This window comes from Sphaeramia orbicularis, chromosome 18 (assembly GCF_902148855.1).
Source record: "Sphaeramia orbicularis chromosome 18, fSphaOr1.1, whole genome shotgun sequence".
NCBI lineage: Eukaryota > Metazoa > Chordata > Actinopteri > Kurtiformes > Apogonidae > Sphaeramia > Sphaeramia orbicularis.
This window is the reverse complement of record NC_043974.1, coordinates 47,146,541-47,170,632: the sequence shown is the minus strand read 5'-3', so window position 1 is coordinate 47,170,632 and position 24,092 is coordinate 47,146,541. Positions and strand designations below refer to the sequence as shown.

General features: G+C 41.9%; 3 protein-coding genes across 10 annotated transcripts in view; 2 read left to right on the top strand and 1 right to left on the bottom strand.

Moving 5' to 3' along the window:
* The window catches only part of LOC115438577 (myelin-oligodendrocyte glycoprotein-like), a 149,761-nt gene that overhangs the window by 54,777 nt on the left and 70,892 nt on the right, over nt 1–24,092 (top strand). The gene's annotated exons all lie outside the window — the stretch shown is intronic.
* On the bottom strand, nt 5,842–10,579 carry LOC115438574 (sodium channel subunit beta-2-like). The gene is made up of 4 exons (XM_030162266.1): nt 10,402–10,579; nt 9,243–9,605; nt 6,729–7,061; nt 5,842–6,656 (listed from the first exon to the last, which is right to left on the bottom strand). The coding sequence occupies exons 2-4, from the start codon at nt 9,313–9,315 to the stop codon at nt 6,379–6,381; spliced, it is 684 nt and encodes a 227-aa protein (XP_030018126.1). The 5' UTR covers nt 9,316–9,605; nt 10,402–10,579; the 3' UTR covers nt 5,842–6,378.
* On the top strand, nt 9,224–20,442 carry LOC115438576 (high affinity immunoglobulin gamma Fc receptor I-like). 4 transcript variants are annotated; one of them, XM_030162269.1, is made up of 7 exons: nt 9,224–9,623; nt 12,227–12,259; nt 13,819–14,073; nt 14,181–14,423; nt 14,498–14,674; nt 19,098–19,181; nt 19,827–20,442. In XM_030162269.1, exons 1-4 carry the CDS (start codon nt 9,596–9,598, stop codon nt 14,408–14,410), a joined length of 546 nt encoding a protein of 181 aa, XP_030018129.1. In that variant the 5' UTR covers nt 9,224–9,595; the 3' UTR covers nt 14,411–14,423; nt 14,498–14,674; nt 19,098–19,181; nt 19,827–20,442. The 4 variants fall into 4 exon arrangements, with proteins under 4 accessions (XP_030018129.1, XP_030018130.1, XP_030018128.1 ...); XM_030162270.1 differs by having other exon boundaries at nt 9,224–9,646; XM_030162268.1 differs by lacking the exon at nt 9,224–9,623 and adding an exon at nt 11,354–12,005 and having other exon boundaries at nt 14,566–14,674.

Here is a 24,092-nt window from a genome sequence, read left to right as displayed (position 1 = left end):
ATTATATTTGGACCTGGAGTTGGACCAGGAATGAAAAGGAACAGAAACTGAAGAAAACAAGAGTGGGAGAAGAAGTTTATCCTACATCAGACTGCTGAACTCCACACATCATACTAATTGCAGTTCTAATTGTCTTTATATATATATATCAGACTCAGGTCCTGTACTTGAGGGTTCTGTTCTGGATCTGAACTCCATCCATGCAGTCAGTACTCAGGGGTTAACCCTTTAACCCCTGAGTACTGACTGCAGGTACCGGTTCACATATTAAAGACACGTCAGATGTTTTGAAACTTACAGATGCACAACAGCAGGACACTCCTCTGCTCCTGTTTCACTTTCACTGCTTCTGATCTCCAGTATATTTATGGACATTTCACCAATAATGACACGATTACTTTGGACATTTTTTTCACTTTAACTTTATTGTCATTCAGGAACTGTGTACACAGATGGACATTCCACTGGTTCAGCACAGAAATAAAAATACAAACAGCTACATGCTCTGCTGTAGTCCAGGGTTTACAGTGGTACACAGACTAAACCTCCTTATTTTTCAGTCCTAGACCCTCTTCCAAACCCCCCTCATGTGCTCCATTCAGAAAATATCTGAACCAAATTACCCATGTTTTCCCTCAGATGGTGAAGCCATGACCCGCCCTCCTCTGCCTCTGACTGGCCAGTACTCACTGCTGTCACTCATTAGATTGGTTAACTTTAGGCATGAGGACTGATGAGCCAATCAGAGGCAGAGTAGGACGAGTCATGCCCAGGAAACTATTGTTAACTGTCGCTGTCCACCTCTGGAACCTGATTGGACAGCTCCTCAGGTGCCAGTTCCACCCCAGTTGATTGACAGGCCACTGCACGTCTCATTGAAAGATGTGCGATTATTGGAAATGTGAACGAAAAGGCCGAATAAACGTCTTTGACATGAGTGACACATATGGATAGAACCTACTTTAATGGAATCCATAATTCTGAGGTCAGTTTAAGGTGGTTATCAGATTCATGTTCATATATCTGTTTGTGTTTCCAGTAAAACCTACAAACTGATCCAGATCAAGTCAGGATCACTTCAGAATAGAGTAAATCCTACTGATGGACTTTTGGGTAAAATAAACGGATTAGTCTGACATGTGACTGTGTCTGAAACAAGGCATTTTCCTGGACTACTTAAAAAAAAAAAAAAAAAAGAAAAAAAAAAGCCAAAAACATAGTGTATACCCACTTCACCACTGGATTATGCAATGAGCTGATATATTATAACTGCAGCTAAGACTATTACTATGTTATTATTACTGTTATGTTGTGATTATGACTTTAGCTTCTTTTATTTCTTATTGTTGAGTCATATGCTGTGGTGTTTAGAAAATTAAAGGGTAATAAATATACAAATACCAAGCTTACATATGCTTTAGGCAGATGATACATGATGGTAAAAGTCAGCGAATCTCAAATACATTTGAAAGCCTGTTTGTAAATGAAGTGGAAATGCAAAGACCAAAAGGTGCAGATACTGGTGTTAAAATGTACGACGTTAAACCTCAAAGTCAAAGAAACAAATCCACAATTACAGATACTGAAAAAGTGATTAATTGAAACATGTTGTTCTTAAAAGGTAATACATCGAAGAATCCCTGCCCTGCTCTAACTACGGAGACAGCGGAGCCCATTGACATTCACACTTCAGCTCAGATCATGATGTTTTCAGGGGTTATGAACGACCATTAAAACAGAATAATCTGCTGTTGTATCACAGAACCACAGCCCTATGACAAGAACAAGAAGAAATTAAAAAAACAAAAACAAAAATTAATAAAATATTGAATTAAAAAAAACAAAAATTAATAAATAATTGAATTACAAAAAAAAAAAAGTCAAAAATAAGGAATAAACTGAAAAAAGCCAAACAAACTTTGAGTAAAAATAATATAAGTAGGCTAAAAAAAACCCCCCCCCCCCCCCCCCCCCCCCCTCCAAAAAAAAAATTTTTTTTGGAGTGAAATACAGAATAAAATAACAAAACAAAACAAAATTGTAAAATCATGAAAAAAATTAAGAAATCAAACAAACATTTACGTCACTACTTACATATGAACTGTGAAATCAATCCAATAATGAACAGAAATGACTAAACCAAGGTCGATGGATTCTCCTATTTATGAAGTGACAGTGAATGCATCACATCTGATTATGAATAGTTCTGGGTTGAAACGCTAAATGTGAACGGGCTCGTTCCTCTGTTCCATCCGTACATTTCTGAACTCCTGACCGTGTGTTCTGATGACGTTCATCAACAGTAAAGCTGAGACCAACACTGTCCAATCATTGGAGGCCGCGGAATTTTACCAAGTTTTGTGTCCGTATTAGATTTTCTGGACAAACTTTACCAATAAACGGAACTTTTCACCAAACACTGGTTTATTCACACACAAAATAAAAATCAGCCAAATTAAAGTGGACAAAGGGTTGTAAAGGCTGAATACATGAGAAACTATGAAACACCGCAGTCTCCAATAATAATAATAATAATAATAATAATAGTCTGTAGTACATATTAAGTAAATGTGGATATTTTCACAATGTCATTTTACCTTTTTCACATTAAACCATGAAGAAAATTTGGAGTTTTCTTTATTTTTATTCATGGGCTGTGCTAGTTTTTTTTTTTTTTACCTTTGGTTTGTTTGTGGAACCTGAACTCAGATTCTTTATAGTCATTTAATGAATAAAATTTTAAAATAAAATTATGCTATAGTGGCCATAACAATAAAACACAACAAACAGGATAAAAATATGAATATTTTCATATCAGTATAAAAATATATATATATATAAATATAAATATGTTCTGCAATAAATAATGCAAATAATAAAAGCTGAAAGCACCACTGGCGTTTAGTATCTTCAGTGTCATTTTTGCATTTCATAAATTCATCCCAGGGGCTGGACTGGACTCAGATTGGACCGGTTTTAGCCCACAGGTCATATATCTGGACATCCCTCCTGATGCGTCAGCGCTGACACATCTTGAATGTATGAGTTATTTTAAATATTCATAAAAAACAACCATTTGCACATTAGTAAAAATGTCCATATTCTAAAATTATTCAGTGACATTAAAGCTTTAGTTGCCAATCTGAAATTATGGCCCAAATTAGGATCCTTCCACTGTCAGCACTGTGGTTTTTAATCCATAAAATATCAAGCAAAGTTGAAGACAACTGGTGAAAAGTTCCAAAATTGAAAATTCAAAGTGTTTGTCCATAAACTAGTGTGAAGTCTGTGCAGCAGGGGGTGCAGTAGGTTCATTTACACATGGTCCAAACAGCCTCTTTTCGCAGTCGGACCCAAAACAAATGGTTTTAATGACATTTTGCCAAATGTTACGACTCTCGGTGAATACATCTCAGTTATTGGTCTCTTTAGGTGCATTTCCACTACGTGGTACCGACTGGACTCTGTGTTTCCATTATGTAAAAGAACCTGAAATCTGGTACCCGGTACTAGTTTGTTTGTTTACACTTCAACAGTTGAACTATTGGTTGAATTCAGACCTAATGAGGTTTATAGATTACCACTGAGCAGAGTAAATGTGATTACATTTTGGGAAAAGTAGGTCAAAGGTCACCTTTTTATGAATTTTCATGCATTTTTTTCAACCTTATTTTATGGATGAAATTCCAAATGTCTATAAAAACAGCAATTTTGTTTAACTTTCCTTCAGACTTCTCACATATATAGAGACAACTGATATGACATCAGCACAGACATGATGACATCAGCTGGATCCATGACAACATAAGATACAATACGTGTGAGGGGCGGGGCTTATTGTGCCTGGAACCACTTGTTTTAGTATGTGCTCAGCTGAGGTTCCAAAACGGGTGAAGAGACACTAAAATGTGTCAACACTGCAGACCACTGGTTGGTCAGACAGTCGACTCTGCATCATCAGTGTGTGACCCACCAGTTTTAACAAACCAGATTCAGAAGTTGACAGTATATACAGGGTGGGGAAGCCAAATTTACAATGAACATTTAGTTGTTTTTTCTCAGCAGACACTACGTCAGTTGTTTTGAACCCAAACATATACTGATGTCATAATCATACCTAACACTATTATCCATACCTTTTCACAAACTTTTGTCCATATGAGTAATCAGGAAAGCAAACGTCAAAGAGTGTGTGATTTGTTGAATGCACTCGTCACACCAAAGGAGATTTCAAAAATAGTTGGAGTGTCCATAAAGACTGTTTATAATGGAAAGAAGAGAATGACTATGAGCAAAACTATTACCAGAAAGTCTGGAAGTGGAGGAAGTAACAAAAAACGGACCAAAGCTTTTATTAAAGCTCTCAAATCCAAAATCCTAAAGGATCCAACCAAATCCATGAGAAAAATGGGAATTGAACTTGAGGTAGACAACAAGAGCGTTAGAAATGCAGTAAAATATGATTTGAAGTTAAACTCTTACACAACAATACCAAAACACTTGTTGACAACAGCTATGAAGGAAAAGAGATTGGAAAGGTGCAAGAAAATTATTACATGGTTCAAGAAAAGTCCTCCATTGTAACGATCTTTTCAGATGAAAAGATCTTCACTGTCGATGCTGTTCTGAACCGCAGAAATGACAGATTTATCGCAAAATCTCCTTTGGTGTGACGAGTGCATTCAGCAAATCACACACTCTTTGACGTTTGCTTTCCTGATTACTCATATGGGCAAAAGTTTGTGAAAAGGTATGGATAATAGTGTTAGGTATGATTATGACATCAGTATATGTTTGGGTTCAAAACAACTGACGTAGTGTCTGCTGAGAAAAAACAACTAAATGTTCATTGTACAGTTGGCTTCCCCACCCTGTACATATAAAAAATTCTGGCTCTGATGTACTTTATGGGTAAAATCCAATCTCACCCTCTGAAGGCCATTTCTATCACCTGTTTCTGTGCAAACACAAAGAACCTCACATCATACTGGACCAGCAACAATATTAATTCATCTATTTTATATCAGGTACTGAAATTCTGTTCAGTTTAATTCATCCTATCTATAGTCACAGTGGTGCAGGTCCTTACCAGGTGACTCCATTAAGTAACAGATGTGTGTAAATGACACTTCAGTCCACTGTCGGATCACTGGTCCAGTTTTTTAAAACATATGAACAATCATCCAACCCCAGTGGATTTAATTTTTGAATATATCGATCCCTCTCAGAAGGCAATAGCGACTCAAAGTATGTCATGACAACTTGGTAAATGGTTGGTACCCAGTTGGCCCTCTCCCACTGGTTGGGATGCGGCGCTGTGTTGCTGGTGCCTGGTTGCTGGGGTCGGCGCCCCCCTGGTACGGATGGCTCCCTGAGACAGCGCCTCCTCTTTTACTTTTACATTTTTGTTCTGGTCTACCCATGCTCAGTTTTTTTAAGTATGTGTGAGCTTGTGGGTTTGTATATATATGTGTGTGTGTGTGCGTGTGTGTGTGTGTGCGGGTGAGTGGGTGGGTGAGTGTGTGCGGGTGTGTGGGTGGGGGGCGGTACTGATTTTTACACTGATATGTAAAGCACTTTGTGCTACAATTTTAATGTATGAAAAGTGCTATATAAATAAAGATCATTATTATTATTATTATTATTATTACTTATGTAGCACTTCTCCACACCTTCACGGTGTCCAAAGTGCTTTACAAAACCTCACACTGGAAAAAAATCTAAATCTGACCAAGTGTATTTGTCTCATTTCTAGACTAAATATCTGATCACACTTAAAATCAGACAGAATCACCTACAGAGGAACTGTTCAGTGAGATAGAAGAACTGATTTAGAGACAATAGATCTGGAAAATCTGAGTTACACTAATCTGAACAAGATCATTTTCACATGTTCCATTGGCATATTTTTTTGCTTAATTCAAGTAAAAAATGCCAATGGAACATGTGAAAATGATCGTGTTCAGATGTCGATGTTTTCCAGTACACGTCCACCCGTTCACACACACTCATACACCAGTGGGTGCTTCCAGACTCTACTGGAGGCCCTTTAGGGTTCAGTGTCATGCCCAAAGACACTTCGACGTGTTGACAGTCGGAGTCAGGATTTGAACCATCAACCCTTTGGCCATTGGACGACCTGTTAACTGAACCACAGCCCCCCCCTTCCCATTTGTTAGCATTAGCAAAACAAGTTTAAATTCCCTGTTTTCACAGGATAGTGGACAGGGGGAGAAGGATTGTTTTCCCAGTGGGCTTTCCCCACCCCCAGCTGTGATGTCACTGCCGACTGTATCTACCCTGTAATGGAAACAGTCTCCAGGAATAGTACCTGGTACCAGAGTCAAGTCGAGCCGGTACCACGTCGTAGAACCATGGCTATTGACTACCAATAATTGGTACTGACTCTGAGGACACACGTTCAGGAGTAAAACTGACATTTCGGATGGTTCCTGTGTCATGACGCTTTGTATTCTCTGTGTGCAATCTCTGACTTATGGTCCTGCGTCTATACCAACATAAAGAGGAAAGAATAATAATAATGAAGAGAAGGAAAACACCAACACCAACAGCCACAGACAGAACGTCAAACAGGTCCTGGCGCGTCTGGGTGTTTACCAAGGGGGGTTTGAAAGAGTCCGGATCCTCTGAGACCTCTGCAGAACACAAACAGGTCAATGAGCTGAGGTTTCATCAGACAAATAACACTCACACCTCTGAGATCTCACCTTCAACCTTCAGGTGAACGATGTTTTGGAGAGCTGGCTTTCGACTTTTGGCCGTGTCGACTGAAACTCGACACTCGTACGTCCCGGTGTCTTTGATGGTTACATTCCTCAGAATCACTGTCATGTTTCCGTGGATACCATCATCTGAGAGCGCCGTCCGGGTCCTGAAGGATGGGTGGAGGAAGGACTCCACCACAAGATTCCGTCTCAGGAAGAAGACGTAGAGTGGGGATTCCAGGTCTTGTTTGACCCACTCCAACACATTGACATTGCCTGGAGGACTGAAGCAAGGCAGAGCAACATCCTGTCCAGGATTAATCATCACCTGAAGATCTAAAGCAAACAGGGACGTCAACAAATCAATCTGACCAAATGTTCTTTATAGATCACAACATCATAACTACAGTTCTCTGATGACACTTTCCATTTAGAGCTGGAATAAACCAGACTGTTAAAGTGGACCTGTACTGGTCATGTTGACCACATCAACTGTGTTTTACTTCAAGTAACAGCACCACCATATGCACCACACTGGACCTTTATATGAGGTGAATGATGGGCGGGGTCAGAACCTATGGGAGCAGCCATTGGCTGTAAGTGACGGACTGTTGTTGATTCCAGGTGATCAGTACCAGAAAACCAGCATCAGCACCAGTAAACCAGTATCAGCTCCTGTAAACCAGTATCAGCACCAGTAAACCAGTATCAGCACCAGTAAACCAGTATCAGCTCCTGTAAACCAGTATCAGCACCAGTAAACCAGTATCAGCTCCTGTAAACCAGTATCAGCACCAGTAAACCAGTATCAGTAACCTGTATCAGCACCAGTAAACCAGTATCAGTAACCTGTATCAGCACCAGTAAACCAGTATCAGTAAACCAGTATCAGCACCAGTAAACCAGTATCAGTAACCTGTATCAGCACCAGTAAACCAGTATCAGTAAACCAGTATCAGCACCAGTAAACCAGTATCAGTAACCTGTATCAGCACCAGTAAACCAGTATCAGTAACCTGTATCAGCACCAGTAAACCAGTATCAGTAACCTGTATCAGCTCCAGAAAACCAGTATCAGCTCCAGAAAACCACTATCAGTAACCAGTATCAGCACCAGTAAAGGGGTCAGTACCAGTCCATCTGGCCCAGGTAAAGGGACAGTAAAACCAGTCTGGGTCAGTTCTGTTGGAACTTCGGCTGAAACTGCAGAAGTGTTTGACAAAACTAGGATAAGGGATTAAGCCAGGACATGTTGGTTAACCTGGCACTGTCAAATAATATCAGTACTCTGTGCACAAATGGATTAGCATTATTTACACACAGTTCTATGCATTTATGACTACTTTTTTTTTGACAAAAATGGCCACTCATTTGACCCCCTAAGGAAAATATTTGCCAATTTATTTATTTATATTTACTGATCAAACACCACCAAGGCAGAAAAAGACCAAACAACATGGACTCAGACAGAACAGCTGCTGGTTCTGTTGGGGTCAGATTGGATTTAGTGATTTCTTCCAAACATGCAATGAAATTTAACATATATGTGAATAAAGTAAAACAGAAACAATAAAACAAAAAACAACAATAAAAGACGATCTTAGAAAAACAGCCCAATAGTTTTATTTACAAGACTAGAAGCACTTGGAGAGTGCAGACTTCCGCCAAGGCTGATCAGTGGCCCCCCCTGTGGGCCCCCCCACCCCCGATCACCACCAAAATTTAATAATTTCTTCCTTATCCCATTTCCAACAAACCCTGAAAATTTCATCCAAATCTGTCCATAACGTTTTGAGTTATGTTGCACACTAACGGACAGACAAACAAACAAACAGACAAACCCTGGCAAAAACATAACCTCCTTGGCGGAGGTAATAAACAAGAAAGGCACTCCGAGAGCACAGACCTCTGCCAAGACCCCCCCCCCCCCCCCCCCCCCATTCACCACCAAAATGTAATCATTTCTTCCTTGTGCCAGTATCAACATTTCCTGAAAATTTCATGAAAATCCGTCCATAACTTTTGGAGTTATCTTGCTAACAAACAAACAAACATGGACGCACACAAAGCAAAGTGATCTCAGTAGCTTCTGGTGGAAGTAAAAAGGGGAAGACTGAAGAAGGAAACTTCTATAATCCCTCCACTTCTGCATACAATTTAAATATATATTTATCTAACTTCTCCTTTTACATTACACATATTATCTTTTTCCTTTGCATTTGTTAAGTATGCTAGCAAAATGTAAATAAATAATAAATAACTCACTGAAAGGAACATATCCATAAACAACAGTGAACATATGTTTAGAATTACTAACCCTCATCCCTAAGTCTGTGCATGAAAAACAGTCTCTTCCAAATGTTTTTGTTTTTTTAAACCTGCTTTATGTTTGAATATTCCCTGTGCGCATTCGTCCATCTATCCCATAATAACACCACACACACACACACACACACACACACACACACACACACACACACACACACACACACACACACACACAGAAGGACATCTTACCCGCACAGCAGCAGCGGGAAACCACCACCACGTACACAGTCCACAGTGAGGATGAGGATGAGCTGAAGGCCATGAAGGACGGACGGTTCGGAACCCAACCTGCAGAATTCTTCTCCGTTGTTTACAATTTCCAGCCACCGTGGAACTGCTACTGCGCATGCGTCACAAAACAGTCAGGCTCCTCTGACTCCACTCCCCTCATTTACCGGAGAAAACTTCTGTCCAATCTAACCCGGTCCCGGTCTAAGCCGCCATTCGAAAACCGGACCGGACCGGGTCGTGGACGGGTTTCCAGTCCCAGTTACGGGTAAAGGACTCTTCAGAGCCGGTGTTGAAGCCAGGAGTGTCCCTGAATGGTCTTCTCTGCCCATCCCAGGCCAGGTACCGCAGGAAAAAACCCCATGGTAGGGCAAAATTATGGGATACAAGTTATAGTTATGAAATAAAAGTAATAATTATGAAATAAAAGTAATAGTTATGAAATAAAAGTAATAATTATGAAATAAAAGTAATAGTTATGAAATAAAAGTAATAATTATGAAATAAAAGTTATAGTTATGAAATAAAAGTAATAATTATGAAATAAAAGTAATAGTTATGAAATAAAAGTAATAATTATGAAATAAAAGTTATAGTTATGAAATAAAAGTAATAATTATGAAATAAAGTTATAGTTATGAAATAAAAGTAATAATTATGAAATAAAAGTTATAGTTATGAAATAAAAGTAATAATTATGAAATAAAAGTAATAGTTATGAAATAAAAGTAATAATTATGAAATAAAAGTTATAGTTATGAAATAAAAGTAATAATTATGAAATAAAAGTAATAATTATGAAATAAAAGTTATAGTTATGAAATAAAAGTAATAATTATGAAATAAAAGTTATAGTTATGAAATAAAAGTAATAATTATGAAATTAAAGTTATAGTTATGAAATAAAAGTAATAATTATGAAATAAAAGTAATAATTATGAAATAAAAGTAATAATTATGAAATAAAAGTTATAGTTATGAAATAAAAGTAATAATTATGAAATAAAAGTTATAGTTATGAAATAAAAGTAATAATTATGAAATAAAAGTAATAATAGTAATAATAATAAGTATAATAATAATAATAAGTTGAACTGCTGCTCCCGCAGCATTTGGAAACCTCTTCTGAACACCGGTACGTGCTTTGTTCGGTTCAGATCCAACGGCCAAACGGTGCCGGACCCTCCGCGGACGCCCGAACCGTCTCCGGTGACACCTCCATCCATCCTGGGCCCGTTCCGTCCGGTTCTCCGGGACACGTTTAGAACACCGGTCCTCGTTGCCCCTAGTTAAAACTCATGGCTGATGTCGACGCATGCGTAGACGCTACCCTGTGCTCCTCCTAATAGTGACGTTACGGGATGTGTCGAGGCTTTTTTCATTTAGGGGAGGAGCCGGAAATGATGACGTCCGAAGCCTCGCTGCCCGGCTGTACCACGTGACTGCTTCAGGAAGTGGTTCAGAGGTTTTTTTTTGTTTTTTTTTCTTCAGACTGAGCAACAACAAACTTATCTGAACAGTATTTGTAAAGAACATTATATATATGAAAAATAAAATAAAATAAATAACAAAATAAAGTCAGAGGTCTAATCAGGAATCAATACATTCAAATTTTCATAAACAATCAAGGCTTGTTTGGTTTTTACATATTTCATTGTGTCCAATAATGAAAAACAGGAAATAAAGAAGCTGCCTTAAGTTCAGGAAGTAGTGGGGCTGTGCATGGAGCCCATTCCATACATCCCACATTCTGTGGGTCAGATCCAGCTGCCTGTGATTCTACACATGGACAGTAGGTGGTGTTGTGTGTGACGCTTCAACAAATGAACCCTTTATCAAACCCATTGGCTCATGTGGTTCGATGCCTCATGAGGCTTCATCTCACCATCACTACCTCCTGGGGTTCTGACTGTGGTGGTGGGTGGGGCTGCCTCTGCATTTGTTTTGGGGATCATCACAATCTTTATTTTAGAGGTCCTAAAGACGCGAAAAATCCAGACTACTAAACAAAATAAGGGGGGGTGCACGTGGACCACTCCTAGAGCTGCAACTAGGCCAGATTAGGACAGATATGCAATGGACATGCATAGATAATGAGACCTGGGAACATGACATATACACACACACGCACACACAGATATATGAAGACATAAACCTGACTTTAATGGTCTTGAAGTCATATGTTCTCTTCAGCTCTTGGGGTGAAGGCTTGAGTCCATCACTGGGCGGTCCATCCTTTATCCCTGACAGCTGGATCCACATCCTCTCCAGTGTGGAGGTTCCTTCCCATCCATGCACATGTGGGTCTACACTGGGATTTGGTTCTGTCCAGATGAGCCCACAGAAGACAAACCTCTGACAGTTTATAGAGAAGGTTTGTGGAGTTCTGCTGCTTCTGCCAAACAACCAACAGAAACATACACCACAGCGATTCAGCAGGACAAAGAAAATACTGAACTGAAGAACAAGAACAGGCACCTCACATCTGGACTGAGGAGCAGAACCCGTCTCAGCATCATGTACGGTGCAGTGCATGTGCATTACTCATCTGTGCCTTCACACTAATGGGTCCCATTTGCACACAAAGTGGTGAAAATAGTTCTTTCCTGTTCACTGCTGAAGACCAAACCACAAAGGAAGGAGGACGGTTTAACACCAGAGATGGAAACACAGTGTTTGTCACATCAGTGGGGGGTATGATGGGACAGATGACACCTCTGCTCTGTAAGTGCGACCTGAACTCCACTGGAAGGATTAATCTGTGATTGAACACATCTAAACTAAACATCTGAACAATCAGCTTCTTCTGATTGATGACTGTTGAATTCTTGAATCCAAATGATCTTTCATAGGAATGTGTTTGTTGTGACTTTGAAGCTGAGTTTCCATCTTCAGGTGGTCTCCTGCTATTCAAACTGGTTCTTTTTCCATCTTTCCATCTGCAGTGATGCTCCTGCTGTGCTGCAGATCAAACCACGGTGAGTGAATCCTGCTGGAGACTGAAGGAACCTGTGGTCGGGTCGGACCAGAGCTTCTCCTGACATCTGTGGGATGATGCTGTTGAATGTGCTGGAGGGATGGTCTGTTTCAGATTCAGATTTTTAGCATTTTTAACCTCCTAAGACCCAGGACATGTCAGCAAAGTACAAGCTTTTTTGTTTTTAATTACCACTGCCAAGGAGGTTCTGTTTGTGCCGGTATTGGTCTGTCTGTCTGTCTGTCTGTCTGTCTGTCTGTCTGTCTGTCTGTCTGTGTGCAAGATAACTCAAAAAGTTATGGATGGATTTGGATGAAAATTTCAGGAACTGTTGATACTGGCACAAGGAACAAAGGATTACATTTTTTTGGTGATTGGGCAGGGAGGACTGATCTGCCTTGGTGGAGGTCTGCGCTCTCCGAGTGCTTCTAGTTAAATCAGTGCCTATATTGGAAACATAATGATGCAACTTTTCAGATGCAGTTTTTAAAATTTTGATGGAATGTCCTTTGTGGTGGACAGTTTTCTTTCCTTTTTTTTCTACAAAGTTGTGAAATTGTTGTATACATATATATATATATATATATATATATATATATATATATATATATATATATATATATATATATATATATATATGTTAATCATTGTATTCTCATGGTGTTTTATCTAATTGTTTTTATTGTGGCCAAAATGCGTGGTTATTTGGTTCTGCAGTGCACCTCTGATGTAATGTCTGAACGACAACATAGAAATCTGAATCTGAATGTGAGCGGAGATCGTAACCCTTCCCCTGGTCTTTTGTGGGTTGAGGTCAGTTCATGGGCCAGTGTTGGAGCAGATGCAACTGCAGCTGGACACCACGTCCACATCTTCTACAAATGTCTGACTATACAGTTCCAGGAGGTGGAACACACAGGTGCCTTTGATTCAGATGTAGCTGCACCACATTGACTTCCTGTCACTTACAGGGTCCAGTGTGGGGTGTGTGATGGCAAACAACAAGACACACACATCCATTTCATGGCATTTGGGGAATATTCAGTTCAATTCAGTTCAGTTTTATTTGTTCAGCCCTATATCACTAGGTTTCCTCACTGGTCTGTACAGAAGTAGTTGGATATGAAAACAAACAGTCAGTTAAACAGTAGATGAAGGAAATGGATGAATGTCCTGGTCGTCCCCCATCCTTAGATCGTCCTTCTGGACAAAGACAAAGTCCAAAAACCCAGTAGAGAAACAGAGGAACCAGAAGAACCACAGAAGGACAGAACCGCTATGGACGGACAGACTGGAGATGGACCAGGACTGATGGACGGACATTTACAGATGGAGGTCCAGTCTGGACAGATGCAGTGGGGGGGAGGGGGGGGGGCACATAATCACACATAGAACAGACGGACAGGGACACTTGGTTCTGTTGTGACTTTATGTCTGTCCAGCCCTTTGGACACTTGGTTCTGTCTTAAATGCGTTATAGAAATAAACCTGACCTTGACCGTGGTAGGAGGTAAATGGATGCTTTGTGTGAAACTCAGTCCTTCTATAAATGTTCTTCAGCCTCATTAAAGGTGAGTCCAAACTGGTCCCAGTTTTTCAACTGGGAATCAGTGTCTCTGAGCTGTGAGGACGAAGGACCTGGATGGACTCTGAGGAGGAACACCAGCACAGACACCAGGGCTCAGTGTGACCTTTGGGGAGAAGAGACCGGACCGTCCTGTACCATGGCCTACATCACCCCTCTGGACAGTGGTGTGTACTGGTGTGAGTCCTCAGAGGGACAGACCAGGACCAGCATCAGCCTCAGTGTGACAGGTAAGAACAGACTGTGGTGTTGGAGCTGCTGAAGCCCAGAGGAAACACATGCAGACTGAAGTCAGGGCCTGCTTCACACCTGCATGAACCTGTGTGTCTGTGTCCAGGTGGACCGCTGGTCCTGCACAGTCCTGTCCTCCCTGTGATGGAGGGACAGGAAGTGTCTCTGCACTGTCGGACACACCCTCCCTCCAACCGCTCAGCTGACTTCTATAAAGATGGAGTCTTCGTCGGCGCCGGGCCCGCGGGTCACATGACCATCCCCCAGGTGTCACTGGCTCATCAAGGCGTCTACAGGTGTGACATCACAGGAGTTGGACAGTCTCCGCCCAGCTAGATGTCCGTCTCAGGTCAGGAGGACTCTTAGAACCCCCACATGGACTATGAGACATGAACTGACTCAGATCACATGTGTTTGTTCCAGGTAACCCCACCACCACACCTGCTCCTGCTCCGTCCTCCTCACATCCTCCTCTGTCTCCATATGTCCAGTACCTGCTGATGTCCGTCCCATCCCTCTGTGGTCTCCTACTGATACTGGTTCTGCTGGTTTTCCTGGTGAGACGCTGTGTCCATCGACGAACACTCAGAGACGTCAGCCGTGAGTCCACTCCGATGTCCATCTGTGTCCACTCCGATGTCCATCTGTGTCCACTCTGGTGTCCATCTGTGTCCACCCTGGTGTCCATCTGTGTCCACCCTGGTGTCCATCTGTGTCCACTCCGATGTCCATCTGTGTCCACCCTGGTGTCCATCTGTGTCCACTCTGATGTCCATCTGTTTCCACCCTGGTGTCCATGTCCGTGTCCATGTGGTTTCCTCTGTTGGAGTTGAACCTACACCTTCTACCCTTTGATCCATTCCATGTCTTTTATCTTTTATCTTTTATCTTTTATCTTTTGTTTCTGCTCATAAACTCGTCGTCTTCGCTGTCGTTTTTTTTTTCAGTTTGAAATTTTGTGGTCGATGCTGCTGTTTCCTGTTTTCAGCTGAACATTGTTTTTAACACAGACTTCTACCACTGCAGACACCTTTGTCCTCTGTCCTCGTCTCCTCTGTCCTCGTCTCCTCTGTCCTCGTCTCCTCTGTCCTCTGGCCTCATCTCCTCTGTCCTTGTCTCCTCTGTCCTCGTCTCCTCTGTCCTCGTCTCCTCTGTCCTCGTCTCCTCTGTCCTCGTCTCCTCTGTCCTCTGGCCTCATCTCCTCTGTCCTTGTCTCCTCTGTCCTCATCTCCTCTGTCCTCGTCTCCTCTGTCCTCTGGCCTCATCTCCTCTGTCCTCTGTCCTCATCTCCTCTGTCCTCGTCTCCTCTGTCCTCATCTCCTCTGTCCTCGTCTCCTCTGTCCTCTGGCCTCATCTCCTCTGTCCTCTGTCCTTGTCTCCTCTGTCCTCGTCTCCTCTGTCCTTGTCTCCTCTGTCCTTGTCTCCTCTGTCCTCGTCTCCTCCGTCCTCGTCTCCTCCGTCCTCGTCTCCTCTGTCCTCATCTCCTCTGTCCTCTGTCCTCATCTCCTCTTTCCTCGTCTCCTCTGTCCTCATTTTTTAAAGGACAGTTTGTCCATTTTCAGAACCTTATTTTACTTTTTGGACTCCCTCAAAGCCAGTGTGTGTTGAGCGTCTCTATGGTAACAGTGGAAGGAGGACTAGTGTGGTGGGTGTCCTTTGTTGTGTCCTCTGTTGTGTCCTCTGTTGTGTCCTCTGTTGTGTCCTCTGTTGTGTCCTTTGTTGCATCCTCTGTTGCGTCCTCTGTTGCGTCCTCTGTTGTGTCCTCTGTTATGTCCTCTGTTGCGTCCTCTGTTGCGTCCTCTGTTGTGTCCTTTGTTGTGTCCTCTGTTGCGTCCTCTGTTGCGTCCTTTGTTGCGTCCTCTGTTGTGTCCTCTGTTGTGTCCTCTGTTATGTCCTCTGTTGCGTCCTCTGTTATGTCCTTTGTTGTGTCCTCTGTTGTGTCCTCTGTTGCGTCCTCTGTTGCGTCCTCTGTTGCGTCCTCTGTTATGTCCTCTGTTGCGTCCTCTGTTATGTCCTTTGTTGTGTCCTCTGTTGCGTCCTCTGTTGCGTCCTCTGTTGTATCCTTTGTTGTGTCCTCTGTTGCGTCCTCTGTTGCGTCCTTTGTTGCGTCCTCTGTTGTGTCCTCTGTTGTGTCCTCTGTTATGTCCTCTGTTGCGTCCTCTGTTATGTCCTTTGTTGTGTCCTCTGTTGTGTCCTCTGTTGTGTCCTCTGTTGCGTCCTCTGTTGTGTCCTCTGTTGCGTCCTTTGTTGCGTCCTCTGTTGTGTCCTCTGTTGCGTCCTCTGTTGCATCCTTTGTTGTGTCCTCTGTTGCGTCCTCTGTTGTCTCCTCTGTTGCGTCCTCTGTTGCGTCCTCTGTTGCGTCCTCTGTTGCGTCCTCTGTTGTGTCCTGGGTTCAGTCCGTTCACCAGTCCAACCCATCAGGACCACAGGTACCGTCCATAAACTGTCCGTCCACACCAGACCTTCAGCTCAGTCCCTTATGGTCATGAGGACCAATGAAAACAGTCGGATTCAGAGACCTTTATCCATCCCATAATTCAACTGGACAGTCGTATGAAATGAAAACACAAATATCACGAAGAACATGGGACATACGTAGGTTTACCCATAAGGCAACAGGACCTTTGACCTGTAGGAGCAGGAGGGGTTTGGACAGAACAGGAGCTTCATTCTCCTCAGGGGGACTAGTCCCTGTGGACCAGCTCCATCACATACTAACAGTCTGGACAGCGCTCAGTAAGTCTGTTTACTTCCTGTTCTGGTCATGACAGCAGGAAATGGACGGACTCCAAAACTCCAGCGCTCCAACTGTCAGAAAAAGGAGTGAATCTAACACGAAGGATCCTTTTAAGGTTCACAGAACGGTGGGGGGGTCCAGTGAACATCACTGTGACACTTTGAACCAGATCCAGTCTAACTAGCTAGCGGGCTAAAGTAATCACGACACAGAGGGTATCTTAACGGGATCAAAACCCAACCAACTGACTGACGAAGCTGTCACCAACGCTTTTAGGATTCGTTGTTGCAGCACTGGTTTGAAGGACAAAAAACTCCATAGTGTTGGTTAATTAAAGGTACAGGAGACTTTTGGGACTTTCTTGTCAAGGTTTGATGTTCCAACGTTCCACCAAAGTCTGTTCGATCTACAGTCATCTGATGGAAAATAGACATAGAATAAAAACTAGTACTATTATCACTGATTTTACCTCTGAACCAAGGGTCCAGTCCTCTTAAAGGTGCAGGACACTTTGATGACCAGTGTGTCCTCAGATCTGTCCATCCTCAGTCCTCTCCTCAGTCTCATTGGTCTGTTGGTCTGTCTGTCATTCCTCAGCTGAATCTCTTCCTCATGCTGAACAGTTTCTTAGTTCCATCCACCACAAACAAACACGTGTTTACAAACAGAGTCAGGAGGAACTGGGCGTCTGAGGAATTTCGTCACGGTGTGCATTGTGGGAAGCGGAGGTTGGCCCAGCCGCCTGACAGCGGCCGTGGCAGTTCAACCACATGGTATTATATGGATGAAACAAACAGCACAGAACAGCTGAAACGCAGAAACAGCTGGAGGAACATGCACAGAGGGAAGGGAGCTCCTGCCGTTTCTGCGTCGTGTCTGTTCTAGCTTCTGCTGTCAGGCGGCTGAGCGAACCTCTGTTTCCCACAATGCACGTCACCACAAAATTCCTCCGATGTCCAGTTCCTCCTGACTGTTTGTAAACACATGGTTTGTTTGTGGTGGATGGAACTAATGCTGCGTTTCCAGTGCGTGGAACCGGCTCGACTCGACTCGACTCAACCCTGGTACCAGGTCCCATTCCAGACCGTTCCATTACAGGACACTACTGACTTTCCAGTACCTGGTCGTCATAGCGATGTGGTGCGTTACTCCTGCGTCGTCTGCTCACAGTCGATGATAAACTCACTCGTTGTGTGTTGTCTCATCAAACTCATGCTGAATTTTTACGTCGGCCACCACAGACTGAACCTCCAGACTGAGTGGTGTAGTTTTACAGTTTCCTGTCCTCATGGGGATTCACCGACCGACAGATTTACTGTCAACTACTGCATCTGTTTTTGGACAAGGGCGGGGCACAGAGACGACTCTGACCAATCAGTGGTCTGCAGTGTTTACACAGTGTCACCTTTAGTATCTGGTCCCCAGTCCTGGAACCTCAGCAGAGGTGAGACCAAAAAACTAGTACCAGGTACCAGATTCCAAAAAACTAGTACCAGGTACCAGATTCCAAAAACCTAGTACCAGGTACCAGATTCCAAAAACCTAGTACCAGGTACCAGATTCCAAAAAACTAGTACCAGGTATCAGATTCCAAAAAACTAGTACCAGGTACCAGATTCCAAAAAACTAGTACCAGGTACCAGATTACAAAAAAACTAGTACCAGGTACCAGATTACAAAAAACTAGTACCAGGTACCAGATTACAAAAACCTAGTACCAGGTACCAGATTACAAAAACCTAGTACCAGTTACCAGATTCCAGGTCCTTTTTTGTAATGGAAACGCAAAAAGGACGAGTTGAGTCGAGTCGAGTCAAGTCGAGTCGGTACCACGTAGTGGAAACGGGACATCAGAAAGTGTTCAGCATGAGGAAGAGATTCAGCTGAGGAATGACAGACAGACCAACAGACCAATGAGACTGAGGAGAGGACTGAGGATGGACAGATCTGAGGACACACTGGTCATCAAAGTGTCCTGCACCTTTAGGAGGACTGGACCCTTGGTTCAGAGGTAAAACCAGTGGTAGTAGTACTAGTTTTTATTCCATGTCTATTTTCCATCAGATGACTGTAGATCAAACAGACTTTGGTGGAACGCTGGAACATCAAACCTCGACATAAAGATCATTTGAAAACAGGACTTGACTTTGGTGGTGATCATGTGACCTTCACGTCCCCAGGGTGTGGTCTACCTGACAGTGTGGACCCGGTTCCAGACCCGGTCCTTCAGAACTGTCGTCACCTGCTGAGGTCATACTGTTGTGTTTATAAGAGTTTGTTTTCCAGAGTCCGATCCAGATCCAGTGAGTCCAGCAGAAGACCTCATTTATGGACAGATCGTCATCAGAGAGAACTGCAGGAAGGTCACAGGTACAGGTTCATACACCCCAGACCAGACCAGACCAGACCAGAACAGACAAGACCAGACCAGACCAGACAAGACCAGACCAGTCCAGAGCGGACCAGACCAGACCAGAGCAGACCAGACCAGTCCAGAGTGGACCAGACCAGACCAGACCAGACCAGAGCAGACCAGACCACAGCTGGAGGACGTCACTAAATGCAGCCTCATCATCTAAACCTGAAGTCTTAGACCCTGGTGCTGTAACTCCATTGTCGTGGATCTGGTCTGGTCCTGGTCCTCCAGTGAAGGTCTCAAGGTCTTGGTTTGTCTTGAGACCCTCTGGTCTTGGTTATGACTTGTTCTTGTTCTGAGGACTTTGACAGGGATCAGAGCATGTGGTCTCCTGTGGATCCAGTATCTGAACCCATGGGATCTCCTGTGGATCCAGTATCTGAACCCATGTGGTCTCGTGTGGATCCAGTATCTGAACCCATGTGGTCTCCTGTGGATCCAGTATCTGAACCCATGTGGTCTCCCGTGGATCCAGTATCTGAACCCATGTGGTCTCCTGTAGACCCAGTATCTGAAGCTCTGCTGGAGGAAACCAGGTGCTCAGGTGCTCAGATGTTTCTGGACTGTTCTCATGTTGTTCTTCTGTTGTTTGTGTCCAGAGGTTCCAGATGATCATCAGGTGGTGTATTCCAGTCTGAGGTAGACCTGGGTTTGTCCAGTCCACCTGGTCCTGCTCAGACCTTGGACCTCCAGGATCAGGACTGACAGTTCCATGGTCTGGTTCCTCACTGCTGCCACCTTCTGCTCATCTGTGGTTTACGTTCATTCAACCCCCAGTCAGGACCATCTGGAACTGGGACCATCTGGAACTGGGACCATCTGGAACTGGGACCATCTGGAAATGGGACCAGGTCCTGGTGGAGGTTAAAGATGGTGGACTTCAGAGACAGTTCTAAGTCTTAAAGGATGGAGTTCAGGTTGAACGTGTGTGTTTGTGTTGTAGTGAATTCAATGTGAAGGAGCAGAGGACGGAGGACACTGCCCTGTGGGACGCCACACCCCCTTCCACAGGGGTTTACCTGGTCCAGGTGGTTCACAGCTGTCACCTTTGTCTTTATTAATCTGATTACTTTATTAATCTTTTTTTTTTTTTTAATATTGGCCTTAATATTTTCTCAGAAGCCCATATTTGATCAGTAGTGTTGGTGTTTTCAGATGTTCGCTCAGGCACCTCCTGTGGGCAGCTCTGGAGGTTCAGTAAATGTGTGAGCAGTACTTTGTGTACGTCTATTAATGATTTCATTTGTTTTCCAGCATCAAAATCTGAATGATCGGAGTGTTTCAGTTGTGTTTATGGATGTGCTTCAGAACATAAATAAAAATCAGCTGTGGACATCGGCCTCAGCTGACCAAATTTATAAAAATCGACATCGGCGTCGGCCGTAGAAAAACCCATATCGGTTCATGTCGTTCCATCCACGTAAAATAAAACGTTGCAGGAAAGAAATGATCAATACAACAGAAAAAGAAAAAATATATAAATTATATATAATTAAAATTAATTAAATTCAAAACCAAGGGTTCATAATGATCTATATATTTATATAAAATTAGTAAACCACACCCACAGTTTAACCACACCCACAGTTTAGCCACACCCACAGACACAGACAGGAATGATGTCATATATATGTAGGATAAACTCTTCTCCCACTCTTGTTTTCTTCAGTTTCTGTTCCTTTTCATTCCTGGTCCAACTCCAGGTCCAAATATAATAATAAGTCAAACAGCTGATGGTAGTTGAATCTCACAGCTGGTTTCTGTCCATTTCACATGTTTTGTGGATAAAAACACAGATCCCTTCAGTTCTTCATCAGGATGTGTGTCATTGTTCTGACAAAAACACTGAAGCTTTCATTCCTTCCATGTTTTCTGTTCGGTCTGTTCAGTCACATGACACACACAGGAGTTAGGACTGGATTATAGACCCAGGGCTTTAAGGACTGGGAATGGAATAATACAGGGTTCTCCAACTCCTGGTCCTTCAGGTTCCACATTCAGCCCACTTTGATCTGCAGTGGACCCACCCAGGAGAAGAAGAACAGTGGAAAAAATACCATTCTATTCTGATCAGGGTTACATCTACAAAGTTTCCTTCAAAATCTGAATCACATGAACAACTGGAATTATCTTTGGGAAAACAAGTGCAGTTTTAACAACATTCTGCCTCAGTTTATCAGTTTATCATTCACACGTGTGCGTTACAATCACACAGAACATTTAGTAACAGGCAGAATATTGGTCCAATTGCATTTACTTTTCTTCAGACATTTCCATTCATTCTGTTCATATTCAGGTTTTTCACATTTTTTGTAAAAGTATAGTTTGGTAATGTCAACATTTTCATGTAATTTTACTTTTTTACACAAAAATAAGAGAAAATTTGGAGTTGTTATTATTTATAGGTTATTCTGATCCTATTTTCCTGGTTCTGACCCACTGGAAATCTAATTAGACTGTATGTGTGTGTATGTGGAACCTGAACTAAAAATGATTTTGACACCATTGATTATTAATATCTTCAGTGTAACTTTTGCATTTCACACATTCATCCCATGGGCCAGACTGGACCCTTTGGTGGGCTGGATTTGGCCCCTGGGCCGCATGTTAGACACCTGTGCTCTAAGAACTGTTGGTGTGACTGTGTGACAGACATCAGCTGTAATGGAAACAGTTCAGTCTGCTTCTGTTCTCACAGTTAAATCCATCCAAACGGACTGAAAGAGCCCAAACCCAGACGGTCCATCCTACAGAACACAAGTCCAACAGCGCAGCAGGTGTCTTCAGTCAGCCCCTTATGAAACAAAAATATATGGCAATATACTGAAAAATATAATGCATTATATTAAAAAATACATTTCCATATATGGGAAAGTAGTGCATATATTTTCCAATATACTGCAATATATGCTTTAATCATATATTGACACATATAAAACATATATTGCAATGAAGACAAAAACTGCCCTATATTTTTACATATAGTTTTATTGAAACTCAATTTCTTTCCATTGACACAAGTTTACATAAAGCAGATATTTATCAACACTTCCATTACTTGGTATGCATAATAACATATTTCATGAAAATATGCATCGTGATATACATGAAAAAAGTGTTAACTGAAAAAAGATGCCTTCTTAGTCATTTTGGCAACATAGGATGAAAAAGATGTAAATATATATATATATATATATACATGCATATTTTTTGAAGTGTATTACTAAATATATAATTACATATATTTAGTAATACACTAGACAATATATGTATGTATATATGCATACATGCATTATGAAGTGTATTACTAAATATATAATGACATATATTTACATATATAAGTAAATATATTGTCATATATATTTCAATAAATGGAAAGCAGCAATTCCTTATGTATTTTTCAATATATTGTAATATAATACAAAATATATTGACACAATATATTATTCTGTATATTTTAAATATAAATATATATTATACAGTAATATATTTTTCAGTCAGTAATATACTGACTGTCAATATATAGAGAAATATATTTTCTTTGCATAAGGGGTGTGAGTCCAACAGGCTTTGGTGTCCTTCATCAGCTGTTTCCACCGTCCTCTGGTCCACTGTTGGTGTTGTAGTAGTTCTTCTGTCCACTAGGGGACAGTCATCTGTAAGTCCACAGGACACTCCGTCAGTCACAGGTTGGACACATTTCAGTAAAGCCCATCAGACATGTTGAACTGGTGCCTTTGGGTTCATCCAACACTGAATCATATTTAAGACAAAGACATGAACCCAAACACAACAGTATTCAGTCTGACATCCAACAGACGGAGCGCTTTAAGGACAGGTTCAGATCAGGTTCTGCTGTCAGGTTCAGTGGAGCTGGGGTTTTAGATGGAACAGGTCACATGATTAATGTAAATAAACCATAAAAACCAGAAGAACCTGTGAGCTGTCCAGTGTGGGCGGAGCTTCATGTGTGTTTGAGTCCAAATGCTTTTATTGGTGTTTTTTATTGATTAGAACAGGTGATAATCTGCAGGTTTAGGGTCAGAAGTGTGTCAGCTGTGTGCAGGTTCACACACTTCTGTTCAGGTCCGATTCAAGGACTTTTCCAACACTTTTAAGGATCATTTTTCAGTTGTTCCAGCACCGCCCCTACAGGAGGACATGTTGTATTATGTGTAAACATGTAAAAGTATGAGTTAGAACAGCAAAAAGGTCAGAAAATAAAGGAGAACACACAGCTTTAGCCTAAATAAACAAACAAACAAATAAATAAATAAATGAAAAAATAAATAAGGGAATCCACTTATTCTTCAGACACAGCGGCCCCAAACAGACCCAGATTCAGAACCAACTGGACCTGGAGTGGACCTGAGACCATCTGGAACTGACACAGAGGTGTAGTGTCATACATGTTTGACTATAAATGAAAAAATGACAAGAAACTAATGACAGGTCAGATGAAAATAAAATATAGAAATAAACAAGAAAAGAGATACAGAATAATGTCAATAGAAAGCAACACAGAAATAAAAGCAGGGATACAAATTAAATAAGGAAAAATATAAAGAAGGACAAAATAGATAAATAAATGGTACAGAAATGAACTTATCAAGTCATTTTTATATTTCTGTCTATATTTTTAACATGGCAGGTTCAGTCCTCCATACTGTGGACGTAACTGTGACTGGAGTTCAGATTCAAACTAAATACAGAATTAAACCACATCCCAGTTAGAGTTCAGACTCATTCAAGGACCTGTATAAGCCTGTGTCTGCAGAGTTCATCGTGTGCAGAGTCTGTGGATAAACTTCCTGTTGGAACACATTCAGACTGAACTCATGGAGGGAGGAGCCAAAGCCTGTGTG